We start from the raw sequence: 22,778 nt of genomic DNA, 5'->3' as shown, positions 1-22,778 counted from the left end.
AATTAATGAAAACTAAAAGCAGTATGTGAGAAGTAGTGAGGAAAATCACAAACTTACTTTTGGTGACAACACCTTCTAGGCGAATGATGTTGGGATGATCAAACTGACCCATGATGCTCGCTTCTCTCAGAAAATCTCTTCTTTGTCGATCCACGTGGCCACCCTTCAGTGTTTTGATGGCAACTGGGATCTCCCTTTTCCCTGGTGTCTTCAAACGCCCACTGCAGACTTCCCCAAATTCACCTTACAAAACAAAGCAGAAAACATTTGTTTAAAACAAATCCTTCTAAACCAGAAAATCCAAATTACCTTGTTATCATTTAGAAAAGAACCTACAGCATGTCTTTTAAGTTTACAATATTTACTTGAAAATGCTTTTTGTTTAGTCTGTATAAACATATGCCTGATGTGTTTATAATGAACAATAGGCTACCTTTCTTTGTGTTACACCAAGGAAGTTCTGTTGAGAGACATTCCTGATCTGCTGCAGAATTGTGTCCATCCAGCAGAATTGGAGGTGATAATGTACATCCAGAGAAAAGCAATAATTACTAAACTTACCTGTTCCTGTTCTCTGTCCTAAACTCCTGAATCAAATGTCAGGACAAATTCTCTGAGGTTGTTCAGAGAATTCAGCAGGTTTTATTGTTTATTTGACCTCTGAAGTCATATGCTGCATTTTATGACAATTAGAAAGCAACCTTGTTTCACTTAATTTATGAACATTGAGAAAATCCATGCTGAACACAACTGTAATACTGATTCTATAGGATACAGAATTATATAAGATATATTGATGAAAATATAAATGTATGAAGATGAGTTGTTTTAGTTCTAGTTACATCAATAGATTAAATAAGCAAATATTTTCTAAATAGTTACCACATGTTGCTAGGTTGTTGTGAGATACAAAGAAATATATGATATTATCTTGAACTCATAGAAAATAAAGAAACGAATGCAAATGAAATACTTAGAGCATTCTATCCATGTAAATACTGCTTTCCTTAAGAACATCTATGGCTGAAGGACTTGCTGAGAGAGTTATACCTTATGCTGGACTGTGAATGATGGGAACGCTAGACAAGTACAGGAGCAGTAGGAACAATAAAGATGGGTGTGCTGAAGGTGTGAAGAAAATGGAGGAAAAAATTAAAAGATCCGAAACATTAAATGAATGATGAGGACTCGAGGTGACTGGTTCTGAGGGGCTGTTATGGAAATGGTCACAGGATTTCTCAGGGTAACTCAACACATTCAACAAAGATTAAGGTGTTGAACAAATAGTTCATTTAAAAAGGAGCTTGTCCATAAGAATGAATGCCTGAGTTCAACCCCAGAACCCATGTTAAGAACACAGATGTAGGGGAGGGATTCACAGGTTAAGCCAGCCTAGCCTACTAGGCAAATTTAAGACATGAGAGCTTGTGTCAAAAACCAAGGTCAATGACTTCTGAGAAACTGTACTTGAAGCTGTCCAGCTGTCCTCCATACATACCTGCATACAAAAACAAACAACTCCCCTTCAAAAAGCTAACAGCTTTAAGATGCCAGAATCTAAATTTTCCTAGGAAAAATGATCTGCATTTACTTAAGATCATAAGTTTGATGCTCATTTAGTAATTGATAACGTGATAGCGCTAAGACTTTATATTAATGCAGAGGATTCCTTTTCTGCAAGAATAAAGGAAAAATTAAAAGTGGCAATATACCTACAAATATTTGTTTACTGTATACTGTCAGGGCTGGGAATGTGGTTCGGTTGTGAATGTTTGTCCAGCATATATGAAGCTCTGGGTTCAATTCTCAGAATAGTATAAACCAGTGACATTTGGACTCTTCTGAGAAGGCCAGTCCTGGAGTGCCAGTCAAGGGGCACTGCATGCAATTTTCCATGTCTGTCCTCTCAAGTGCCAGCCAGGCCCATATGTGCCAGTTTGGGAGAAGCTGCGAACCCTTTCACATGGTTACCAGGTAGGGGAATTTCACCCCCTCTTTTACAGCTGATCTTGTCAGGGCCAGACATGTGCTGGGGGGCCTGGCTAGGGAAGCTGAGACCCTCTTCCACTCCTGGCTTCCCTATTGCTTACCAGGCCCTGGGATGCCAGATCAGGAACCTGTGCCCTCTCTTTCATGACTGCTCTCCCTTGGGCCAGACGAGCCTTGGGGTATCAGGCCAGTGAGAGTGAGACTCTCTTCAACGACTGACCCCTGCAGATTTGGCCAGTCACTGGAGTGTCAGAACGGGGATGCTACACACCTCTTCGATATCTGGCCTCCCCAGAGCCAGCCAGACCCCTAGCTGACAGATGGGGAGCTGTGCCTCCTTTCACATGACTGGCCTCCTCAGGACCAGTGGAAGCTAGGCCCCCCCATCCATTGGCTGGCCTCTTCAGGGCCAGACAAGTCCTAGGGTGCCAGTCTTGGGCAGATGTATTCCAAATTCCTTGGGTGACCTCCTCACATCCTGCCATATGGTCCCAAACTGGTGAAGCTGTGCTCTGTCTTTCATAACTTTCGGGCAGAGAAACTGTGTCCCCCTCTTCCATCTCTTACCTCCCCTGTGCTAGACAGGCCATGGGGTGCCAGACTAAGAAAGCTGGGTCCCATCTGCCATGGCTGGCCTCCGCAGGTCAGACAAGACACTAGGTGCCAGGCTAGGAAATATCCACCCGCTCTTTATTGCTGGCCTCCCTGGGCAGACCAGACACTGGACTGCCAGGCTGAGCAAGATCCGCTGACACATTTATGGCTGCCAGACAGGGGAACTGTGCCCCCTCTTTTGTGGCTGGTCTTCTCTGGGACAAGGGTTATAGGCCAGGGAAGCTGTGTCCAATCTTTTACAGATGTCCTCCCCGGGGCTTGCCATGCCCTGGTGTGCCAGGCAGTGGAAGCTGTGCAAATTTTCCACATCTGGCCTCCCTCGCGCCAGCCGGGTCAATGGTTGCCAGGCCAGGGAAACTGCATTCCTCTCCCCTGGCTGGTCTCTACAGGCCAGGCCTAACCCTGGGGTGCCAGGCCAGGAAAATCTACCACCACTCCCAGAAGTGGCCTTCCCAGGACCGGCCAGGCCTTAGGGTGGCAGGCAGAGGAAGATATGGCCCCTCTTCCATGGCTGGCCCACCCGGGTTGGCCAAGCCCTGTGTTGCCAGTCTGGGGAAGATGTGCCCACTCTTCAATGATTTTCCTTCACAGGGTCTGGCTAAGTGGTCAGGAGCTCTTGTTGCCGCATAAGAACCAAAGTTAGGATCCCAGCAGCCACATCACTGGTGCTTGCTGACTTGTAGGTTAACTGAAAAACTGCGAGATCCGGGTTCAGGGAGAGAGACTGGGCCTCCAAGAAATTAAGGGAGAGTGATACAAGAGAATGCTCACATTCTCCTCTGGCTTCCACAGGTTCCTAGCTACACACTTGCTCATACACCACACACTCATGCATATACACACATATTCACATACATGCACACACTAACCAAAGCTAAGTAACGAACCAATCACACACACACACACACAAGATCAAGTATTATTCCTCAATAACTTTAGGTTATTTAAGTTTAAATCTTTTAAGGGTGGAAATAAAAAAGAACTTAAATCTCTTCAGTTTACTGGTTTATAGTCCTAATCAATTGTTGAATGAGGATAGAAGATCAAATTTTTGGTGTCTTGGGTTTCAGTTATCCATACTTTCTTTCCATCAGTTCATCACAGACTACCAAATGTTGACTATATGTAAATAATAACTACTGCTGATTAATTTTAAGTAAGAAGACAAAATTTTAGTTCTAAAATTATATGCATACATGTCTGTTAGAAATAGAAGGTCTAATAAAATACTCAGATGTCACTTTTCTTTTATTATTATATTTAATACTTGGACTAGTATTGGTTAAGTATTACAAAAGAAAAAGGCACCTCCTCAGGAGGTAATAGGCTGGTAAGCTAGGAAAGGTGGCTTCAAAGCTGAGAGTTTGTCTTTTATACATTAAAAATTCACACAAGCAAGGACATGAAAACACTGGATGTACTGTTGTCCCTAGAGAATGCAGTGCTCATCTTATTGGACTTGACAAATCTTGCCCAAATTTCGCAAGAAATAAAAGAATATATTTTTAACTTGAAGTTCTCAATTTGTTGCGGGACAGATATTAATATTTCACAGAAAGTGAAGCTGAATTCTTTCTAAAGTTCTTTCATAGTGCTTTTGATTTTTTAAAGATTTTATTTTGTACCTAAAAATAATAGCTGATGGAAAATTGCAACACTTTTCTCAGCCTCTGGGACCTTTGTGGAGAAAAGAGATGTTTTAATATGTATAAACTAATGTGAAGTATACACAAGCCTTCCGAAGGTATTAGAAATTAGTTCATCGATCACACCTCTACCCCTAATAAATATATAGAAAAATAAAACGTTTTTCTTTGCTTTTTATTGGTCTCTTACTGTACCTGAAAGCTTCAGCTAGTATTAATAAAGACTTGACAATATTTAGGAACAAAGTTGGTGGCCTAAGTCCACATATCATAAGAACTCATATAAACTTCTGAGTACAATAAAACAGATGATGGTTCTGTTGGTATTTTATCAAGACAGAAATAGTAGTCATTTTCTTTGGTTTTCTGCTGTCTGAAACTCATGCATCTTATTAACACCAGGCAGGTGTTTTCCTCCTGTCAAGCTTTGCTTGATCAGGTTGCTATCACACTTATTTCACTGGCCCTAAATAAGGTGATCTGAGATTCCAACTCTCCTTCATTTCTAACCCCTTGAGACAAGGAAACAAAAATGTCACACTCCCGTGTTATTTTAAAAAACATGTGTATTAGTTTTTGGAATGGTAAATATGATGTAAGGATCTGAGACTCTTAGTGAATGTTTTAGGCCTGGGCCAAAAAGCTCACTCACAAAATGTGCTCTTTCACAGAAGTCCTGGATAAATCACACATATGAAAGTGTTTTAAATTGAAGTATAATTTCATAAATTTCCCAAGACTTATTCATTATGTATTTGTCTTATAGTAACAGTAGTTACTGTAATTGACAGTAACATCCTGGATGTAACTTGATCATCATTAAGAAAAATTATTTCTCAAAAAGATTGTGAATATTTATACACATAATTTAATCCATAGCTAGCCCATTAACTAGAGGCACATGACATTAATGACTACTTATGTATAACTGCAAGCATTATTACATTTCTCTCACATGGTATTTTGTGCCAATGAGCCCATGAACTTAGTATGTACTTTAATCTCTCTAAAAACATTTTGACGTAAGTACTAATATTCAATTTATAAATGAGGAAACTGAGGCACACAAGTAACTTGTTCACAAGTAAACAACTGTTGGGCCCAATTGTTTGTCATCGTTAATAATGTTTTCTGCTTTTTGAGCAATTTAGTTATTGTTAGCGTTTTATTGAGTTCACATGGTAAATTCCCCATGGTAGCAATGTTATCTTCACAGCAGCTATTGTAAGTGTTCAAATCATGAGTTAGACTGGAAATATACATAGAGAAGTAAAGTCATGCTGTGTGAATCTTTCATTTCTATTCTACTTGGGGTTACTATTGCTGTGATGAAACACGATGACAAAAAGCAACTTGGATATGAAACTGTTTGTTTCATCTTACAATTCCAGCTTACAGCCCATTACTGAGGAAAGTCAGGGAGGGAACTCAAGCAGGGTAGGAACTGGGAGGCAGAAACTGATACAGAGGTCATCGAGGAGTGCTCCTTACCGGCGTGATTCTCATGACTTGCTCAGCCTGCTTTCGTATAGAACGCAGGACAACCAACTCAGGAACGGCACCACCTAATGTACTGGTCTCTCTCCCGTCAAAAAATAACTAAGAAAATGTCTTATGCCAAGATCTTATGGAGGTATTTTCTCAGTTGAATTTTCATTTCTAATAATTCTAGCATGTGTCAAGTTGACATACAGCTATCCAGTACAACTAGTAAATTTGAGCCCTAGATCAAATGTGTACTAGGTAATCTGCAAAAACCACTACAGTCTAGTTTCAAGGTAGCCAAGAAAATTATACGCAGGATAATTGATCTTCTGCCATGGACAGAGCATTTACTAGCTAACATTCCCATCTATCTCTCAGGTAGTGGTAAAAACCTTTCTTGACAAGCAATTTTATTGTATAATATACAGGATAAATATCAATTAGTATTGGATTTTCCACAAAAACTGCACAATCTAACTGAAACTTGGAGGAAAGCAGGGGAAAGTAAGTGTAATCTGCTTGGAATACTGACACCATGGTCACGACAGCTGGCCCTATGTTCTGTCCTTTGTAATCTGAGGCTTCAGCTCACATTCATTCTCAACTCCTTGAGACAAAGAAAAAAAGAAGCCACACTCGTGATTTTTTTTTAAAGTCATACCTTTTGGTTTGGGGGATGGTAAATATTTTCAAATTTATTAGCCCTGGAGTCAGCTAAAAGACAAGACTTTGGACAAGTCTGTAGGGGACCTATAAGTAAGACTAACAGATGGGAGAAGAGACCCACCCATTCAACCCCAGAGTGAGCAGCACTTCCAGCAGCAGCTCAGAGATAAAGAGGTCAGAGGTAAAAGTGATGAGCTTGCCTGCCTGCCTTTGACCCTATTGATTAGTTGCTTTTCCTACTATTGCTGCAGCAGGTACCCGACTTTCCTGCAGCAGATGCCTGCAGATGTAGTCATCAGACTACAAAGTGAGCCTACCAAAATGTACTGAAGACCTCAGAACATCCCTACCCCCCACCCCCGTGCGAGAATCCCGCACCAGACTGAGGAGAGGCAGCATCCAGCCTTGTGCACTCAGCAGCTACCAGGTTGTCAATCTCTCCAATGTGAAGATGATCCCATTGGTGACAGAACCCTACCTTATAAGACAAACTAATAAATCTTCTTTGTATTATATATTCATTCTCTGAATTGTTATGCTCTGGAGATCTCCAGTTCAAGTATTTCCAATGTTTTCTTCACATGTGCTGTGTGCTCAGACTGAAATGATCTCTGATACTAACGTCTTCATGTATTCCACCTATACTTCCTCAATTCCCTATAAAGCCTGAACTTTGCTATCTTCTCTCTAGAACATTTTCCCTAGTCAACTTTCATCTAACTTACTTTCCTTCAACTAACTTGCCCATTTAAATGCAAAAGAAAAGAACCCTACTAACATAATATCATTCTCTACAAAAGGAAGTGTGTCCAGCACTCGTAGACAGGCTAGTTTATTCTTCTACCAGATATAATATCAACCTCAGACAAGGCTATTCTGAGACATGACAAGATGAGACAAAGCAAGGCCACTTCATAATCTTGTTCAAGTTCAGACAAATGCAAGGTTGCTATGGCATCCCAAAATACCTCACATCTTATTCTCTTGGCTAAAATGAATGCTTCTCTTTTTAAAAACTGATTCTGCTTTTATTCTTATTGCAGTGTTCCCTATTTAAAACTAAGTTTTATTGTGATAATATAGTAGATATTCTAAATGTGGACTCATTTTTTTTTGTAGATGGGGTGCTTGTGAGGAACTCAAATAGCACTATGGCAGGTTACCCACCCTCTTCATGTCTTCAGATAAGGCTCCCTAGACAGACTCACTCCCTTTATGAAGCAAGCTAGGTACAACCTCTCCTCGCCACTAAGTATCTCACTACCAAGCATCAGGATTCAGCCTCGCTTTGTGATTTTTCCTAGAAAGATGTGAATAAACTCTTTATTCACCCTAGAGAGAACACCAATACAAGGCCAAAGAAATAATTCCATTCCAAACTAACATAATGAATCAATGAGTTTAATTGGGATTCCTTACTGGGGTGTGGACAACCCACAGACAGCTATACCATGGAATAAAAGTCTCCCTCACAGAAATTGTTTACTGCTAATAAATCCTCTGGGAAAGGTATGATATTGCAAGCCTCATTCCCGAAAACCACTAACTGCTCATAACTTTCTGGGAAGAAACAGGGCCTCATGCATCTTTCCTCACATCTCAATGATGGAACATTAATGGACCAAAAACTGTGCAGTAATCACAGACGCTGGGAGTTCAAGGGGGCAGTGGCCAAGACAGACCTGGAGGAAAGCATTCCACCAGTTCCTGGTCACCTTGTGGAAGGATTAAACTAAGCCAGTAATCTCCATGGAAGAATCAGGAGTACCCACAGCTACCTGATACTATAAAATCTATATCCCACAGTCCTCATTCCTTCTGCTCCCAAGTGTAATTTCTTTGTAGACCTAGAAAGTATGGGCTGTCTTTGTACTACTGCTGTGAGTACCTTTCATGCATAAATATGTGTCATCTCATCTGTCCAGTAAGAAGGGTACCATAGTGAGCATAGTGGGCCATCCACTTAATGCTGAAGTTGGACTTCTCTGATCAACAAATGAACACAAGGCAATTCAAGCAGTTACTTTTCTTTCATTGTTTTCCCAGGAAACTTGTATACTCACCACTTGCTTCCAGAGAGTCTGTTGTGTTGGACAGGTTGCTATGTAGCATGTGCTTCTCCTTATTATATGAAATACACCTGTTTTTTCCAAGTCGCTTGTCATCATTGTGTTTTATTATAGCAACAGGAACAAGTCTAGATCACCCAGTATAGTAAAAGTATTTTTACTGTAATATAAACTCAATACAAAAAAGTCCAGCTATCGATAGGGTATTGCAAGCAAGAAAAGTTTTGTACTATCTATAGGCAAATGTCAAGTCTCTTTGTGGTAGGTGTTGGGTTGGGATAGGGGTCTGTAAAATGTCAATGGGGCAGAAGACTTAGGAGAGTCAATCTGAGATACCTAACTGTATAGTAGATCCATTACTGTAGCTCTATCTTGAGCTTTAGATAGAACATCATTTGCCAAATAGCTTGGCTTTCAATCCATTTGGATTTGAGCCTGCAAATAAAACCACCTGGCGGAAATGTAGAAGGAGTCGTGCACAATATACACTGTAGACAGGTCTGTCTGCCTGCTGACATTGATCATGGTCATGGACTTGAAAGCTCTACTCCTGTTTCTCTCTAATTGCCTCTCAACTAAACTTGAGTTTAGTGATGCATGAGACACTTGACTATCACCACTAATGGGACAGGCTTGCTAATCTCTGTCTTACAATAGATCATGAAAGAATCCTATCTAGGCCGCACTCATATAATGTTATAGTCCTGATATTTTTCCTGTTCACAGAACACCTTGGAGAAAGTCCTAGATAAGTCTGCTTGTATTTTTCTCTCTGCTGATCCCCTAAAACTCTAAACTTAATTCTCAACTTTCTGACCTGTAGCTTAGCAGCAATCTTATCCACACAATGATGTGATAGGATTTTCGTCCACAGGGGCCATTGTCACATCCTTGCAAACCTTAGTTCTACAGAAGATTTCAAACTATCCTCTAACTTCATTGTATTTTCCCACTATGTAGTGTTGTGGTTTGAATGAGAATGTCCCCATAGGATCAGATGTTTGAGTACTTTGTCATCAGTGGGTGGCTCTGTCCTGGCAGGTTTCATAAGTGCTGCCTTGCTGGAGGAAGTGTGTTACTGGGGAAGGACTTTAAGGTTGCAAAGCCATGTACCATTCCCACTTCTCTCTGCATCCAACTTGTGGTTTGAGATGCAAGCCCTTGGCTTGCTGCTCTGGTTGTCATATCTGCTGATTCCCAGCCATGATGGATCCTTATTCCTCTACAACTGTAAACCTGATAAACCTTCCCATTATAAGTTGACCAGGTCATGATGTTTTTATCACAGAAATATAAAAGTAATCAATACAACCGACTATAGAAAGCCAGAGACCCACTAGAAACTGTATCTGTAGGAGTCTACCTATAACCCAGAATATTGACAGAAGCATCAGGAGATTTGCTACAAGTTGGGATGGCCAGTCGCAGGCTATAAAGGGCGATGTAGAAAGACCTGTCTCAAATAATAAACAGACAGACAGGCTAACACGAAGATAATTATAAAACAAAAGCTGAGTTTGCTCATCACAATAGAACTGACCTTACAAAAATACTGAAAGAGTTTGTTACATTGAAAGAAAAGGATAAGTAACAATATAAAATGTATAAAAGTATAACGCTCACTGCTAGAGATAAATTAAGAATACTCTAATACTGAAAGTACATATATATATATATATATATATATATTACTTTTAGTTTTAGTATATGAGTTAGTTGTAGTTCAAAAGGTTAACTGTAGTATGGAGATAAATCTCTTGTAAAAATAATATAATTCTACTGTAACATCTAATTATTTTGACTGTAAAGAACTGGTTAATGAATATATGCACAGTTGGTTTCTATTCTAGTTAGAGTGACAACTGTTGTAATGAAATATCATGATAAAATGCAAATTGGAGAGGAATGGTTTATATCTCATAGTCCCTTGTAGGAAGTAAAGGCAGAGACTCAAACCAGGCAGAAAGCTGGAGGAAGGAGCGGATGCAGAGGCCATAGATGGGTGCTGCTTACTGAACCTTGCTTTTTCTGGATTGCTCAGTCTATTTTTTTATAGAATGAAGGATTACCATCCCAGGGGTGCCCCCACTCACATGGGATAGAACAACTTACATGTGGAGACAGTCTCTTAATTGAGGATCTCTCCTCTCCAAGGACTCTAGCTTATGACAAGTTGACATAAAACTCACTAAAACAGCATCAGTAGAAAAAAAAGTATGAAGTACAAGTGTAAGTGTAGAACTGTTACATAGAAATGAAGTTAAAAACTTTTAGCTTACATTAGGTTATTGTAGCATACATTTTATTATATTATGTGGCTATCATCTATCTATTTATATCTATCTTCTATCTATCTATCTATCTATCTATCTATCTATCTATCTATCTATCTATCGATCTACCTACCATCTTTCCATTTCTGCAAACATAAAGTGAAACAGAAGAAAGGGAAAAATAAAGATGAGACTATTAAAAAAGCAGTAAAAATTTAATAAAATGTCCTACCCAGTTGTGAAGTCTATGAATCATGACAACAACCAACGTGGCTCAAGAACTATAAGTGTTCAGTAGTGGCGCACATACATTGATGCTTACTGACAGCTCTCTATTCATATTTAAGACCCTATCAACAAGAAGGAAACCATATCCTATACAAGGAACCTAGGTAACTTCTTAGTGCTGGTGTATCTATGATTATTGGAGGAGCATCTACAGTCACTAATCTATTAAACCAGTATAATCCCTAACAACAATTTATAAGCATTTGTCCTTTTAACAACAGATAAGTGTAGACTTCATCAAGGAAATTTCTCTTTGTAACTAACAGAAGCCATCACAGAATACCACAAGCAATCAAAATGTAGAGTTGTGGCACCCAATTCCAATGCATCTATCTACAAAAGTCACTCCTGTTACTAAGGTTTAATAAACACTGGGGAACAGATATTTGGAAGGATTATAAAAAACTGGAGAATCAGGAACTTTGCTGTGAGGAATTTTGTGTTTCCTAGTAATATCAGAAACTACATTTATACTATCTCACCAATATGACAACTCAACATGAGCTGAACAAGCATGACAAAATTGAACATGCCAAACTGGACAGGGAAATGTCATGAGATCTCAATACTAAGCAAAAAAACTGAGCAGTTGAGGAAAGCTGGGAGTGGGAGAGGTAGTCTTTCCTAGAGGATAGCATATCAACTGGTTGTCCATGCCAGAAGGTCAGCCCTGAAAACATAAAACATATATACAGGTACATTATATGTATTCTACATGTTATATTTAGGAATATATATGTATATTAAGAAAAATGAGTATAAAAAGATGCCAATAATTTGAGGGAGAGGTGGAAGTCATATATAAGAGGAGTTTGGGGGAGTGGAGGGAGGGAAAGGGAGAAATCTTGTGTTTAAATTATAATCTCAAAAATGATAACAATAAAAATTAACAAAATGTCTCTAGAGATCTCTTAACTATTATAGAGTAACAATTCATTACATTATCCAATCGAAATCATTGAATAGCTGATGAGATTTGGTGAGGAAAACAAAACCAAGCATTGACATACATTACATGTAAGAAACTCACTTTAACCTTCCTATGCGGGGAGAGTATGGGGATAGAAAAGCGGGGATGGCAACCAAAGTGAGTAACGGTGAATCTACTTACACAAAATTCTGTCAAAAGTAGCAAAGGCTGGCTAACACGTGGTGACACACGATGATGTAGGGATGATTTCATCAAGAGGCTGAAATTTAAAATACCCATATACCACACCTTGTGGCATCTTAACAAATACAGGGAATGTCAGCAGAATGGAAGTGTGAAAAAAATCAGGAATTCTTCATCTTTTTTCTACCATCACCCTCTTCTACCTGAAAAAGTTTTACTCAACCTTGGGTGTATAGGTATATAATAGGTGAATAATTAAGCTGAATACATTTTAGGTAGAAAGAAGTGATTTGTATCGGGGCATCTAATGTATTATATGATAAAAAAATATATACCATCAGCTTCAAATTTATAAAGGAATAGGATTCAAATGATGTACTTCTAAAGAGTATGTGAGATAATTGATTTTTAAAAAAGAAATCAGCTTGATTTAATTTTAAACTTCGGTCATTTATGAGAGTATCATATGTTTCTTAAATGTAACATACAATTGTTATATCTCATTCTAAAACAATCAAAAATTCAGATACACAGTGGTGGAACTACAGGTTTCCTGACATCTAATTGAGAGCAAGTCCTCGTTTCCCCAGTCTCCTAAACAACTCAAAAAATTTGAAACCTGGGCTAGGCTCTTGCTAACATCCTGTTGACATACTAGTTCTCCCTACTGTGAGTGTTTTATTATTTAAAGGAGAAATAGGCACATCTTATTTAAACAGAGTGTGTTCCAAGCAGATATTGCTGTCACAGTTGTTACGTCACAGTTTTCTCTGCAATTGCAATATTCTATCCTCCCAGGAAATTTCTTAAACAGTAAGGTAAACAACTCAATGCAACCCTAGGAAGTTCCTGAAACAGAGTAGATTCATTAGACCCTTCCTTACCAGAGTAAGCAATAAAAGTTGCAAAGACTCTCAGAGGAGCTGCACCCAAAGATCTTGAGTCTAGACAAGCTGCCTGAAAGAGGTTAGACCAGAGTCACTTGATAAACCCTCTCTATCCTCTTGAGTTGCCTGCAGGCTGTGCAGTGTGCTCCAGGTTCCTAGCTTTTGTAAGCTGTCACACAAATTGAGGAGGGCTTTCATGACGCAATTGTCTTTGAGTCATTTCTTATTCTGTAAGTGACCCTTTACCCATACTCCTTGCAATAGTCCCAATGAAACTCATTGTTTTACCAAGGTGAACTTTATTGGTATCCATACTTTGGCCTATTATGGGCTCCACATCTGGGTTGTGCAGATGTGTGTGTAGTGTCTCCCAGGAGATGTTTTGTCACGCGGCAATATTAATAGTGTTTACTAACCAGAACACATTGACTAATTGAAATCAGCATTAAAATCCACCTTTAATATGCCTATTCTTTTGCTAGATATTTTTCTAAGGCAACACTTCCACATAACCCCATCTTGTCAACTAAAATAAATGATTATATTGGTAAACTGTCATGTGCTGTGGCTCACTGAGAAAGTGTCTCTAGACATGAGGTTGGCACCCAGATTTTAGACCAGCAATGTTTACTGTGTCCTCCAAGTTTTGCTGTTGTAAGTTAGGCTGTCCTGCTGACTCTATAGTGGGGAAAGGGTAGAGCATAAAATAGTCCAAGAGCAAGAACATCATGCTTTTGAGAACAGATGGAGGAAGAAAACATTTCCAACAAAGATTACTGTTTTTTATATCATGATATAACAGTGCTTCTCACACAATGAAACAGAAAAGTCAGCAGCCCCTTCACAGAGAGAGTGCTTTGCTCCACCTGGTCAATTTCAGCAACACTTCCACAATTCCTTTTCTATTGAGGGTATCAGCTGCTATCAGATGGACTCTCATAGCTACTGTCTTCTTGTCTTGGGATATGTTGAAAGAGAGCAATCCTCTTCATACTGAAAATGATTTGCATTTCAAAGGTTGGTCTACTTGATAATCTATCAAAATTGATTTTTCTATTCTGCTATCAGAAGAATCATGGCAAAAATAAAATATAATGAAAAAATATATTTGTGCCTGTTTTCTTTGTTGCTTTGCAGGGAAAAGTACATAAAGCATGTACTATGTCTCTATTGGCTTGTGTTACCATCTTCTACCTGTTTTTTATACTGTGACTGACACAGAGAATTAATTTAACCTGTCACTGAATATAATTAGAGTAATATATTACTTGTCAAATCTATATACTACATATACATACAATTATATGCATATATTCTTATCTATATACTCCTTTCAGTAGACATACTTTTATATTAGCTTAATGATTTTTCCATTGTCAATTATTACCACCTTTAATGCTGATAAATTTCACATCTATATTTACTGCTCAGATTTCTCTCTTGAAATCTGCACATGCCATAACACCTGGAATTCTCCTGAGGGCCATCTCATCCTCACCTCCTGTCTCATTTTTCTCAGAGTGCCATTACAAAATGCTACAGAGTGTCTGACTTAAATGACAGAGATGGATGTCTCTTCTCACCATTTTGAAGGGTGGGAAGTCCTAGTTCAATGCACTGGCTCTTTCAATTCCTGATAGGACTTTCTTTCTGGCTATTAAGCAGCTTCTTTCCCCTTGAAACATCACCTTTTCTATTCTTGCTGCTCATGAGGAGAAAAATTGTTCTCTTTCTGTTTTGAAAAAGCCACTAATCCTACAAGATTAGAAACTTGCTTATGATTCATTTAACCTGAATTACCTCCGAAAAACAACATCTTCCTCAAAAATCTAACCTCTCACACTGGAATCAGCACAAGAATGTGGAATGGGCACAATTTAATACATAGAATATCCTGCAAACTCTTTCCCTACTTTATTCCTTAATTCACTGTGATTGATTTATTTGTTCCCCCTTACTCCAAAGATAAACACATCCAATAATCCTTATCATAAGGATCATATAGATACATTAATAATCTTGAGACATACTAGGTCACCCCAATAGGTCCAACGAAAACACATAGGTTCTTATAGGAGAAAAGCAGAAAGGACAAGATACATAAACATGAAAAAGAGGAAAGAGAGTTAAGCAGTTTCAAGAGGCTATAACATGTTTTGAATAAGGGGGCCTTTAGAAACTGGCATAGGCAAAAAAGGTCATGGTCCTCCCTCTGATGGAATCTGGCCTGTCATCAGTCTGAATTTAGTTCAGTTTAGTGATTTGGCATTTTTGACTTCAAGAATTATAAAACAAAGAAACCTGTGAATTTCTCCAATAAAGCACGGATGGCAACTATTTTAGGGTTGAACACAAAGTAATTCTCGCATCATGGGTTTGGTTTTAATCTGAATGTCACCCTTTAGGCCTTGGTTTCTCAGTATTGTCTGGAGCTCTCTACTCTTTATCAACAGTTCCCTCATTTATTGGCATTTTCTGCTCCTTTGCCTTTCCCTCTGTGAAACTTTGTAAGACTTTTGCCTTTTTGCTCTTCTGACGTCAGTCCCTATGAACTATGAGAAGGGATGTTACTGAGTGCTCTGGTGGTCAAGACATGTCAAGTAACAGAAAAACCAGGATTTTTCCAAAATGAATTACATAATAACACTGATTTTAAAAATCAAATGTGTGTCCTAGATAATAATATTACATGAGTTTAGTAGCAGTTAAGTCTTTGTATAGCTTTAATATAGTAAATGTTTGTATTTAAAACTGTATTATTAGATCATTTCATCTTAAGCTATAGAAAATATTCATGGAAAATCACTATCACCTCTGTAAATTGAACCATGATTCAAACTGAAGACACTTTAATGTGACTTTACTTATTCTCTAGAGATAACAGGAAGATTTTCTCATAAAATAATTGGTATTAAAAGTTCATTTTCATGTTAACATTACATTTTCACTAATATAAACTTTATGACTTTAGTTAAAATTTCATTCGGTCTATTTGTCTCTCAGAGATGCTCATCATACTTTAAAAGTATACTTTATTATTTATTAAAAACACTTTTCACTGAGACCTATATTATAATGTATGCCATTATTAATATTTCTAGGATAGAAGTGAAGTTTCCAACAAAGATACAAATGATTCAATTGTAGGAAACAACCCAAATTCCATGGTGCAATGTGAGAAAATGCATAGCAGTGTATAGTTATATTGGATTCATCAGTCAACATTTTTCAAATCATTACTTTGAGCTGTGTTTCAACAAGAATATTCTAAGTTTGATTACTGCAATCAACTAAAATTTTGACCAATTTTAAATTTCAAAATGTTGCTCTATATAGTCTTATATGCCTCTCAGGGGTAAAGCAGGGTTAACTAATTATAAATTGAAATGGATTTCAAGGTAAAAATGTTTTTGTTAAAGTTATAATCTATGGTATAATAAAAAGAAGTATATAATATAGTAAGCAATGAATATAGACGTGTTTTCATTATAGGCACCAAAATATTATATAGACTAATTGCCACTTTGTGAAAAGAAAATTTAAGTTTTAGGCTTGGAGAAGCAGGAATATGTAAGATTAATGAGTACTAGAAATATAAATTTAAAAGTAACTAAATCATTGAATTTACATATAATCATTTTCAAAATAGGTTGTCAAGTTTGGCTATCAATCCAACAGGTTCAAAACTCTAACATAGGAAACGATGAAAAATTATGACTCATATTAATGCTTGAATTTTCTCAAATACTTCTTCAGATTATTATTGCACCTAGACCCTTTGCCATAAGAAAATTCCATTTGTTTAGTCAGATAATTTTCAGTGTAGCTTGCAAGTCTGAACCACTTTTTGTATCTTGATAGTGAATAGAAAGCAAAACCTTGTTTCTACCCCTGTAGAAACAAGGCAGAACTCTGGATAATCATAGACAAACATTGTACATATTGTGAAAGAGAGAAGCAGGTTAAACAAACTTTTTCAAATCAGTTTTTTTATGAGGAAGCTAATTTCAACATTATTTTTAAAAGTCTATATAAAATCTTATATAAAAGTTGGATATATCTGTTCTTGAAACTATGTTTTTTTTTAACTTGCACCAAACTTCAAATCTGAATATCAAGGTTTTTGTTTGTTTGTTTGTTTGAAGAAAATAATGTTAAGTATAGATTTGTTCAAAACATTTTATATGAAGATTTAATTTTCTGTTCCTAATGAAGTCATGTTTCATAATAGAGAATTTTCTAGAAATTTCTTTCATCTAGTTTTGATATTGTTTCACAATGTTTACATTTTCTTCTTGATGACTAAATATTCATTCTATCACCATTTTGCCTTTTTTCTTTTCCACACAAGTTATATTTTTCCTCAATGTGTTTTGTCATAATTTAAAATTTTTAAGTGATTTTCAAGAAATACATTTTCTTTTCTTTTTATTTTTTCTACTTTACTATTTTTATTATTTTTACCATTTATAGACTTCTATTTCCTTTTCATTTTCTTTCTGTTTTCATAAATAAAGAATTTTCAGTCTTTTTAAACATAAGTATGGTAAGTCTTTGTATATATCTTTGAAGTATTGCACTATTTTTATTACATAAACTTTTATTTCTTTGAATGATTTTTTTGAGACAATTTCACTATGTAGCTATGATTCCCTCAAATCTGTGATTTTGCTGCTTATTGGGGTCTCAGAATGGCAAGGAATTATAGCCTCATACCACATACCTAGCTCCATATCCAAAACATGCAGTGTTTTCCATATTACTTTTTTCTAGGAGAGTTCTAAACTATTTTAATTCCAATTGTTACTTAAAATAATTTATAAAATCATTAAGAAAATAACCCAAACATTAAAATATTATTAAAGCATTGTATCTGCTCTCCTTTATTGGGTACAGTGCGATATTACAACATCTATTTATAGCATATACAAATCAGGGAGCCAGGGTTTGCATCTTCATATCACTTCTTTACATTTGAAACCATCAAGCTTCTCTTCTCGATTTCCTTATAAAACGTATCATGTGAACTGTGACCTCCAGTCACCCACTCCACTAGTGCTCTATCCTTTACTTCTAATCTCCATCTATCCCCGTTTCCCTGACACTTCCCAGTCTCCAGCAATAACTAACTATTCTACATACATACCCATGACTTATACTTCTACCCATGGAACAGAATAAGTGGTACATGTTTTTATGTGTCTAACTTACTTCATTAAACATGATGTCCTAAAGTTTCACCCATTCTGATATTTTAACAGGAATTCTTTAAGGTTGAATAGTATATTTTTCACATACTTCACATTTCTTTGTTTAAAATCAGTTTCATTGAAGAGAATATGAGTCTGAAAATTTAGGCTTATTATCCTTTGACTATTCATCAAATAGAAGTTTGATATTTATATTATTCATATACACTATATGCATTGATTTTCCTATTTTAATCCATTACTTATTAAAGAAAGTATAATAAAAATACTTTGCTATTAGGATTGTCAATTTCTAATTTTACCACTAAGACATTTTTTGCTTTATATTTTTTTATCTATTCTTATACAATTTAGTGTTGATATGTGCATAGAGGTATATTTTAGATCTGCTAGCTTAAAATTTTGAAAGTTACCTTAAAATTATTAAATACCAGTCACAATTAGCATCTTAAGCTTGAACACACCCTTATAAAGCCTGGAAAGTTTGATGTTTACTGATACAGTCTTATTTGTTGCCTAATTTTCGATGAAATAATAAGGGAGTAATTAGCTATTGGATATTGCTTTCAGTGCTATATATAAATTAATTAATTTAACCAAACAAGTTCCTGAACTGTGAAAATAAATAAATAGTATGAGTTTTGAGTTTATGTTAATGATCTGCTGATAAAAATAGAACCAATTAATTTCTGTATGCTTAGAAGACAGCCACATATTAGGAATTGCAGTAGGAGACAAAGACATTATTCCTCATAAGAAGCTTCCTCATAAGAGCTCCGACTGCTCTCATGGTTGACAAGGATTATTGATAACCTTAAGGCTATAAGGAATAGTATTCTGAGTTGATGTGGGATTCCCCTCTGTATGCTATGAACATATTTTATTACCATTGGTTAATAAAGAAGTTGTTTCAGCCTATGGCAGGGCAGAACACAGCCAGGTGGAAAATCCAAACAGAAATGGAGAGAGAGAGAGAGAGTAGATGTAGTCAAGGAGATGTTATGCAGCTGCTGAAGGAGAAAGATGCCAGAAACTTACTGGTAATCTACAGCCTCACGACGATACAGAGATTAAAAAGAATGGGTTAATTTAAGATATAAGAGCCAGCTAGGAATATGCCTTAGTCACTGGTCAAACAGTGTTGTAATTAATGTAGTTTCTGTGTGATTATTCAGGTTTGAGTGACCAAAAAATGAAAAATGCAGTTTTCGATTACATGGAGTACAACACTTGACAATTCTCACTATTCCAGCATTTCAGAAGCATTCAAAACAAAGAGATGCTATGTACAACTCCAAATGGTGTACTTTTTGCATTTTCAGACGGAAAGCATCAGCTATCCCAACTAGTGCTATTTGCCATGTTTGAGGAGATATAATTGGCTTATTCTCTACCTTAATATCTATAAAATTACCTCCCCAAATTATATTGACTACATATAGTTATGCTTAATACTAACAGCTGTACAATTATTGTGAATTTCAAGTATTTTCTCAGTTAAATCATAATTAGTTTCATAGTGAAGTCAAAGCAATAAGACAAAAATTTTAAAAGCTTAAAATGGAAAAGAAGGAAATTGTAGGAGGAAGGGCCTGGTTGTTTGTCACTGCTGCCCGGCTAGCTCAGCCCCAAAATAATCACACAGGAATTGTATTAATTAAATTACTGCTTGGCCTGTTAGCTCTAACTTTTTGTTGGCTAACTCTTACATATTAATTTAACCAATTTTTATTAATTTGTATATTGCCACATGGCAGTGGCTTACCATCAAAGACTTGACATGTTTGACTTTGGTAGTGGCCCCATACCGTCTCTCTGGCTCTGTCTTTTTTTTGTTTGTTTGTTTGGATTTGACTTTGTCTTCCCCGCCTACCTAAGGTCTGCCCTATCAACATGCCAGGGCAGTTTCTTTATTCATTAACCAATGAAAACAACACATAGACAGAAGGACCTCCTACAACAGGAAATGGTTTAAATTTGAGGTTTGTAAACTAGAATTTTCAGAACCTTAGTGGTATCTGATGACATGTACATTTTACTAGAACAGGAGCAGACAAATATGCCAAGTGCTTGTTTCTTTGATGTTTCTACTTCTCCTTTAAAACAATGATGGACTAAATGATTGCTCTGGATTTCAATGCAGAATATAATGAATAATAAAAACATGACAGTGTTCATGTTAGTAAAATAAATAAAAGCTGTGTGGCATTTGTCATAGAACATGTGGTTCCCTTTTATTAGAAAAGAACCCAAAATGCAGAATACATTTATTCCACATATTCACAGAAAAGTATACTTGAGATATTTAAACTATGACTATTTCTTAAAATAACAACCTTTTGCTCTGTTTCTTTTACCTATTATATCTTTTATGTTTTATTTAATTAAAAGTACGATGACATGTTTTTTAAACAAGTACTTAGAGCTCCACATATCTACTTGATTTTAAATTTTAAATACTTTACATTGTTTTAGAAGCAAAGCTGTCCCTCAGAAGACACTGAGACACAACTATCCTTGAGAAAATGAATTCATTAAAAAGGTGTGCATATTCTTTGGCAGCCTAGCTAAGAAGGAATAATTAAGCCTTCCTTTCCTAGAGTAACAGAAAATGACATCTGATGATCATGAGCCATCATGTTAGAAAGCCTAGCACAGAGGCTTAAACATTTTATACACATGTATACAATTGTTAGAAAGTTATCCTTATATATTAAATATTGATTATGATGAAAAAGTATTTAACTATGAAAGTAATGTTCACATATGCTGGAAGATGCTATAACACTTATATCCAAAATAAGTATAATATATAAAATACAGGGTAGCATAGGTAACAATTTTATTGAGAGGACAGGAAAGATTGTGCTTATGTACCATAAATTATTATAGGTAGTAATATGAAATTTTAATTATATTTTTTCTGACATCATTTTTACTATGTCAAACACAAGAATTATGTTCACAGTTTTCTTATTTAGTAACTACTAGGTAATAAGCCTAAAGTTAGATACTATAGTGCTTACAAAACATAAACAGGAAAGCTGCTCAAGCACAAGAGGAAAATGGAAAATAATGTAGAAAGAAAAATTAAAAGGGCTCAATCTTATTAAACATGTGTGAGAACTGATATGCATATCCAAAGAATCTGAAACTCACGGTGGACAGAGTGATCATACCTATGCATCTGCATCAGTAAAACTATAGCTGTACAGTATGACAGGTAATCTTATGTGCCTACTGTCACTATTCTGCAGAACAACACATAGCCTCATAATCTTCATTTTCCACAACTAGTTTGTCTGTAGTTCTCAGCCATTCCCACCTGTCAAAATTTCTGGATGCTTCATCACTATGGTCACCGTCCTCTAGGGTATTTTTCTGAGTCTTTTTAGAATGGGACCAAATATTTGAATTTTTTTTCTAATCAATACAGAATATACAGAGTGAGCATCTTCCCTGCTGAGCCTTGATTAGTGCAGCAGGGATTCATGTTTGCTTTTGAACAGCTGCCATGTCCTCTTGCTGGAGAGAGCTTCCCACAGGGTTATCCTCAGTGGGCGATCTCAGATAAACTGCTGATAAGTCAAGCCCATTTCTACACTGGGCCAGCTGACTTTATTATGCTCAGTACAAGATAATATTATATTTTATGCTTACTATAAATATATAGTACATATATTACACACACATATATAAATGTAGTACATAAATATATAGCATATTACATATTACATGTATATTTTCTCTATGTTAAATACAACATATTTATATGTTTCTCTCAAAAATATTCTTAATAAAGTTTTAATTGCAGTTCTGTACATGAAATTCCCCAACTTTCCATGTTCTTTTCCTCCTCAATTAGTTCAAGATTACAGTTCTTTTCCTTTCCAGTACTGTCTTGGGTGCTTTCTGCCTTGTAAATGTATCACGTGACCTTAAGACAGCACAGACTTCCCAATGTAACAATAATTCAATATTCTTTCTAGCTTTTTCCCTTTATTTGGATAACTAGGTTTTCACTGTGAGAATTCTCTACTTATTGATTACCACATCCATCCTTTATGGAGTCCCCAGTGGTGAGTTATACCAACCAACATTGTAACTGCCACACAAAAATCAAATGTTATAATTTAGTAAGTCCAACTTTTTGTCATATTTTTTGGGGCATTTTAATAAAGGAAATGAGTTAGTTTTTATTTAAGTTTTCACTTCTCAGTCATACTTAATCCCATTCCAATGGCAGTTCTGCTAACTTCTGGAATGATGGAGATAGCAACAAGGTAGGTAAATATCATCTATTACAGATTCTTCTTCATTATTTTCATGGGGACATAAATAAGCTCACAGAATGAGAAGGTATTTCTGTAAGGACTGTTGGAGGCTGCAAGTCCATGAACAGTTTTTGTGATCCACTGTAATGTCTTGTCTAGATGCTAAAGCTCTGATCTTCTGCTTCTGACAGTAACTTTCCCCACTGAGTTCCTTCTTTGCCTCATCTTACTAGAAACATAAACCTGTCTTTGACTTTAAGGA

At 36.5% G+C, this 22,778-nt stretch overlaps 1 protein-coding gene across 2 annotated transcripts in view; it reads right to left on the bottom strand.

Moving 5' to 3' along the window:
• Window positions 1–22,778, bottom strand: part of Epha6 (EPH receptor A6) — a 917,499-nt gene that overhangs the window by 261,987 nt on the left and 632,734 nt on the right. For both annotated transcript variants that reach the window (XM_048422770.3, XM_085685660.2), the window contains one exon: window positions 58–243. In XM_048422770.3, coding sequence (XP_048278727.3) covers window positions 58–243 — 186 coding nt within the window. The remainder of the gene's footprint in view (window positions 1–57; window positions 244–22,778) is intronic.

Source organism: Myodes glareolus, chromosome 2 (genome assembly GCF_982192425.1).
Source record: "Myodes glareolus chromosome 2, mMyoGla1.1, whole genome shotgun sequence".
NCBI lineage: Eukaryota > Metazoa > Chordata > Mammalia > Rodentia > Cricetidae > Myodes > Myodes glareolus.
The sequence above is the reverse complement of the archived record's forward strand: the minus strand, read 5'-3'. Positions and strand labels throughout refer to the sequence as shown.